General features: G+C 32.2%; 1 protein-coding gene across 1 annotated transcript in view; it reads right to left on the bottom strand.

Moving 5' to 3' along the window:
• Positions 1-5,931: 5,931 nt before the first annotated feature.
• LOAG_16999 (hypothetical protein) overlaps positions 5,932-6,901 on the bottom strand; it is a gene marked incomplete at both ends in the record, with an annotated part of 4,383 nt that continues 3,413 nt past the window's right edge. Inside the window, 2 exons of the mRNA XM_020449656.1 lie at positions 5,932-6,118; positions 6,198-6,298. Of these exons, the coding sequence (XP_020306796.1) occupies positions 5,932-6,118; positions 6,198-6,298 (288 nt within the window). The remainder of the gene's footprint in view (positions 6,119-6,197; positions 6,299-6,901) is intronic.

Consider the following 6,901-nt stretch of genomic DNA (forward strand, 5'->3'; position numbering starts at 1 on the left):
ACGGCGCATTTGTCACCTGCTCATCGTGCGCATTACTTTCGATACCGTTCAACTTCATTTCTCATAATACCAGCGTGTAGCTAGTAAACTATAAATTGAAAAATAAATGAGAATTTAGAGGCTATCATCGCGCTAAATGATCCTAGACGTAGAAGTGGAATGTATGGAATATTGCAGATGCTATACACAACCTATTTTTGATCCTTTCCAACTATTAGCCATTGACATCTTCATTCAGGAATATTAGATCCATGGAATAACATAAAATAGGTTAACCAAAAAAGAAACGTTTCTGTTAGCTGAATGACTCTTAATTTGCGGTGTTATTTTGATAAGATACTGGAAGTTTATAAAATCTGAAAATTGCTGACTTTGAAAGAAAATTGGCAAGTTTATTAAATTATAGTTTTGGGGGAACATTGTAAGAGCATGGTCCGCTGAAATTTAATGTAAATTTCAAAAAAAAAAAACACCAAATAAATTGTTGGTCATTCATTTGGGGCGTTATTCATGCCAGCCGCAAGCACTGACCTAATTACCCACATTTTTTGTAACTGGAAACAGTAAAGTTATCATGATGGCAGTTCTTCTTTGGCAATAAATATCGAACCAAAAATAGTATCTCATTTGTTCTTTGGGTAATTAAAATTAAAAAGTAGTCATCTTGTCTCTATATATGCTTCAGTTCTTCTGAAAAATTTTTACTAAAAAAATTTTTCCCTGAATTACTTTACCTTGTGAATTGAAAAATTCTAACTAGACGTTTTAAATTGTTTTTTTTAATGAATTTTCAACAGAAAATAAAGCTTAAACAACCTAAATGGATGGCGGAAAAATATCCTAAAAGGAGGAAGTAGAAAAAGTCGAAGATCTGTGAAAAGTCAACTAGTAACATGAAAATTAATTAAAATCATTAACGGTTTTTGTGAAAAAAATCACAGAAATAAGTACTATTTCCATTTACGACTGAATCTGTTTTTATGATACAATAATATATATTATCATTTTCCTGATTTATTGATTTAATATAAATTGATTTTTGAAATTCAGTTATGATATCTGAAAAAAAAAACAAAAAAAAGTCATCAGAAGAATACAACAAGATGTGCTAGTCGAAGGAAGAATCATTTTAAAAATGAAAATTGTATCAGGAGTGTTCACAAAATAATCGAAGGAGCTCGTCCGGATATGAGATATGAATTGATAGCGAATGGAGAGATAGTAAATCTACAGAAAATTTATAATCAACCATTTGGCATAGAAATATATCCATTTTCAAAAACTTCAATTGTTAAATTAAATTGACATCTTAAATGATTGTCTTTGCTCCATCCCTGCCGACTCGTAGGAACCTCAGTCAATATTAATTGTTTCAAATGCTATTTCTGTCCATTAAATCACTTTAGGTGCCATCGTGGTGTCAAAAACTTTTGTCAAAAACGATTGTACACTTTACAGACATTCTTATCATTATCATGTTTTAACTGTCTATCGACTACTAATCATGCACGACAATTGAAATGAAAAAATAATTGAGAGTTACTATAATAATGTATGCTATGACATGTTAGAATTTGAAGACTATAAGTACTAGTTATAATGTTATTTTTATCCCCAGCTATAACCGCTTAATTCAATTCATAGCTATTAGTTATAAATTTAAATTGCAAGAAGTTTAGACACCACGAAAAATTGCAAGTTTGAACAAAAATAACCAACTGTTAATATAAAAGGTAAATGCAAGTGGAAGTGAAGCAAGTAGTCTAAGAATTTCAAATTGACAAGTAGTAACTCAATCAGAAAACAGATAGGAAGGTGGATAGACATTTATTTCATTTATTTCAAGATTTTCGATTTTCATTTGAGGACATTCAAATTTTTTTTAGATCGAAATACCAATATATTAAATGTTATGTTAGAAATACGCAAATTTAAGTTCATATCCCAGTCGCACACTTCTAAAATTCGATCCAATTATCTTCCTGTCCTTCACTTTTCATGTGTTAATAAACTTGGTATGACTACTCTTTCAAAGTTAATTAATGTCTTCAAAAAATCTTATACTTCTCTTCAAATGAAATTAAAGATTAAAGATAAAAGTTTAGGACTTTAGAACTCATAATATCGTGTAGCTGTTCAATTGCGGTTCATATTTGAATCTTTTTTGGTACTCCCAAAAATGGATGTTCAGGAAGAAATTCAACTATTTCGAAATCATAAATCATTATTTAAAGTGAGTGGAACTGCTTAATTAAGGTGTGTTCATCCTCCTCATTATAATTTTTCCGAAGTATAGAAAGCAATCCAATCTACTCCACATATTTCAACTATTTATAAGCCGATCAAAATTACTAGTTTTTTTAAAACACTTTACTAGACTGCTTTATAGATATTTAGCTTGTTTTGATTCTTTGGTGACCGAATTTAATTTTCATTTTCAACTGGTAGCAACTGCAGTGAAATTTTTTCCTTGCAAGTGTTATCGCATGACTGTCTCTGATACTTTTTTCTGCACCTAATCATTTATGTACAACCGTAAATTATGGTAATTACTTCCAGATAATTACTTCCAAATATATTTTCCATTCCAATATTACTTCCGTTTAAATATTATTTCCATTGGAAATAATACAATGCAAGAACTACTGCTATTAGCGAATTCGGTAACGAAGTGATTCGTTTGAGTTCTCATTCATTTTCATTTCATTTATCTTCTCATCAGACTGATATCAAATTGATCTGGTTTCGAAATAGTTACGCATTGATTACCGCATTACTTGTCTTGAAAATAAGGTTCTGGAAGGAGAACGAACAAAGAAATTTTAACAACACCATTAAATTTTAAAACTAATCATTACTAGTTAATTACAAACCTACAAACTTTTTTTCACTAATTTTGAACTGCAATTCCTGAGTTACTGCTGAATAGGGACATTATGTCGAATATTTTATTTAAATTACGAAGTTTAGAATATTAAATGCAATAAAATCTGATATAAAATGTTGCAATGACATCATCATTAACCATTTCAATTAATGATTTGAGAGCCGGAAATTTCCTCTAAAAAATTTCTCCTTTCAAGGGAGTCATGAGATATATTGAAAGAGCTGATCAAAATTATCGTATTATTCACTCTTATGGAGTAATATTTTTGACTAATTACTGCGAAACAAATTTTTTATTGGTTTATTTAACCCCCTAAGATGGCTTCGTAATTATTAAAAACTGATCAGTTAACTGGAATATGCAGTAATTCGCAACAATGAGACAGCAAAACCTTTGATGCACGGGCAGTCATTTCTTCACCAATTCTGTACTCGTTTCCTTTCAAATGGATTTCCTCTTAAACTCATTATATCGGTGAGAGGGAAAAATCCCAGATAAGAAAAAGAATAAGAAAAGAACTCCCTGACTGTAAATTGTTCAAGTAGAAGTAATAATTAGAATAAAGGATCGTAGGACATGACTAAATTAGCAAGGGAGACCAGTGACTGTGGTTTTCAACACTTTTATGGTTAGGTTCCAAAGAATTTTCTTTTGCGTTCCATAGAACAAGCTCAACGATATTTCCTCAATTTATTTGAAAAATTTCGAAGTTAACTTAGAGTAGGCAATGCTGATAGGTTGGACGTCGCTCATGAAGAGTTTGCTCTTGTACAGTTATTATTTCACGGCTTTAAAGGAGTAAGCTAGGCTCTTTCAAATGGACTTCAAAGATTAGGTAATCAAGCAATTTACGAAGTTACTCAATAAATTATCATTTATTCTACAAAGTTCAAGAATATCATCAATGGATGCTTTTTCATTCACTCTGTGAGACATCATTACACCATGCGACGATATAATATAATAATGATACAAATGATCATAATGATCACAAATGATTATAATGATCATAATTGAAGCTACTGAGCAGAACAGTTGAAGTTACTGAGCAGGAATGAACCACTTAAACAGTAACAATGAACATATGAGCTGGATCCGCAGCTAAAAGTGGTAAACATTCTCCTGGAGTAAGAATGCTTTTGTCTCTCCGTTATTTTTGCAAAAACAAAGTAGTTCTCAGTACACTTATTTCCTGCATTTTGCAACCAGTTCCTGCAAAGAAACTTTTTTCAAACAAACACTTCCATCCCACTCACCAATTTTGGATCCTTCGTTCTTTATTTTCAAATATATGTGCGAGGAAAGACAACCAATACATCACTCTGAAAAGTTACATTTCTTGTTTTTCTTTTAAAAATGGTTTGAAATTATTTTAAACGATTAGAGAAAGCTTTAGATTCTATGCCATCAATCAATTATATGCTCCTATCCATAGCCAAACTGAAAATCTGATAATTCCACTAAAATATACTTTCCCCGTTCAGTGTTACAAAAATTGTATTATTGAGTAGCCTGTGAAGTTATTGTCCTAGCAAATACGCCAATACTTTACAGGTCTTGTTTATAGATTAAGGACTGTTTTTGGTTGCATTTACACCCGGGTAATTCCATAGTAGTACTGTAAATTATGAATGGGAGATAGTGTTACGCTTGAAATGCGAAAATTTTAGAGATTGTCAACTGTTTTGAAAAGGGACTATTTGCATGAATCGGAAAAAGCAGTTGGCGCGCAATACTTAAAGAATGTGCTTGCTCTATTGTGTTTCCAAGCGAGATGTAATGTCAGTTTTTTTTTCAATATCTAGTAGAATTTCAAAACTAAGAATTCTTTTGAATATCAGCTTCCTTAAAGTTCAGAATTTCTGAAAACTCAAGATAAGCAAGGGTGACACATATGAAATAAGTTTCCAATTCAAACTACTAGACCTATGTTCTCCGCGGGGGATGACAGCGACTGGTTCGAAGAGGAAAAGTGGGAAAGGGATTAAAAGGGAATTAAGGGATTAAAAAAATGCCATAAATTCTGATAATAGCGAAAATATATGACACTTTGTACAAAATACTGCCCCTCAACTGACAGCTTACAACTGGATCTGGTTCGTCGGGCACCTTCGCAATAGTGGATCTGCACTGACAACCAATGTCCACGTCTACTATCCCCACGAGAAAAGCCGTTTTTCTATAATATGAAATTGGAAGCCATTACTAATGCATTCATCACCATAAAAAGCTAAAACAATCCATGAAGTTAAACCGGACGAAAAACTTCAAGAACGAGAGAATCAACCGAACCGTGACTTCTGCCGACATTTCGCGCTAGGATGTTCGACTCTTAATTGCCGAAGAGAAAGTGCTAAATATTTTCCAAAAAACAGCACTGATTTGTTGCTCATTTACAGTAGTAAAAAGAGCTAACTTATCAATCTCTGCAAAATAAAATGCAGTAATTCCCTTCGAAATCACGATCAGAAAATGGAAATAAGTATATATTTCAAATCACTAAAATATATTTCAAGTCACTTTATTTCGACCTAAACAATAAAACAATAAGCGAAACAAGCATGACAATAAAATCATGTCCATTTGTTAATCAGCTGCGATCAAATGGTTCTAAGAGACAAGTGTTATTATAGCAAACACTAAACTATCAAAACTACAAAAAGAAATCTATATTTTCACTAAAATTTATCCCAATAGTTCCCGCTAAAGGGTTAAAAGGAAGCATAATGCAAATTAAAAACTTTGATCATTTTTTTAACACCGAAACCCTTAGTCAGTCTTAAGTATTATTAAAGCACAATATGGGAGAAACTAACCAACCATCAAAAACGTAACTGTTATTTGTTAAGCTGCAAAAACTGTTTATAACAAATGTTAAAATAATGTCAAATGGGAATTTATTGCATTATACATACGAAAATTTGACGTAAATATGAGCGCTTTTCCCGTCTCACAGGCAAAGAAATAGTATTATGCGATGCACTAACCTCCAGCACTGTTACATTCACATATACCCTATTCGCCAATAATCACATAAAGACTATTTATGGTTTATTATCACTCCGTCTAATAAGCGCTTCAATCGCACGAGCTCTCAGCTCCAATTCCAATATGTGCAACTTCCTTTCTTCTCGTACTTTATTAGTTGCATCGGTTGAATTTCCAGAACTGCAGGGATTGCAAAATCCGGTTAAACACGAACCACTGGCACTTTCCTTAGCAAACACTCTACTAAACTGAATGAGAAATATAAAGTTTTAAAAACTTTTAAATGAAATCGATGAATAGCAAATCTGCTCCAAATACTTACATTCCTGAATTTTTAGGTATTAACGACGACGACAAATCATCATCCGCACTGTCGGTAAGACGGTGACAATAGATGGGGAGATGTTGACTACAGTTCTGGTCCTTGAAAAAGAATATTATTTTTAATTCTCATTAAAGGTTTTTTGCTTCCATATACAGTGTAAGGTACACAAGAAGCATGATTTTTCATATAAATAAATGAATGAAAATTTTTCATATAAATAAATGAATTTTCTCTATAGTTTACCATCGTCATAATTCGACCAAACACAGAAATCAGTCAGAAACACGGTTGTCCTCTGTTATTGCATATTAAAGCACTAGAGAAATGATCAGCAAGGATATCATGTTATTTTCCTGCTATAGTGTATCATAGTACTGACTACTGTATAATGAAGATATAACTAAATCCTACTTTATATTTTTGTTCCGTACGTTATAAAACACGCTGGAAAATTATCCTGTAACTACAGTAATTAGAGTGAGCAGAATCTGAACCTTTATCTATCGCTTTCATGTAAAGGGGCACAAATCCAGTCTATGATATATAGTGAGTGGAACACTATTAGTCATAATATTGGAAACCTACTTCAAAATTGGGTGGGAAGATCTGGTTGCCAGTAAAGGCATGGCAGTTCATGCAGCTATTTGCACTTCATTTCTGTTGGAAGTTTTGACACTCGTATGGGTAAAGTGAAAGTGCCC

The sequence above is a fragment of the Loa loa genome (assembly GCF_000183805.2).
Source record: "Loa loa unplaced genomic scaffold supercont3.33, whole genome shotgun sequence".
NCBI lineage: Eukaryota > Metazoa > Nematoda > Chromadorea > Rhabditida > Onchocercidae > Loa > Loa loa.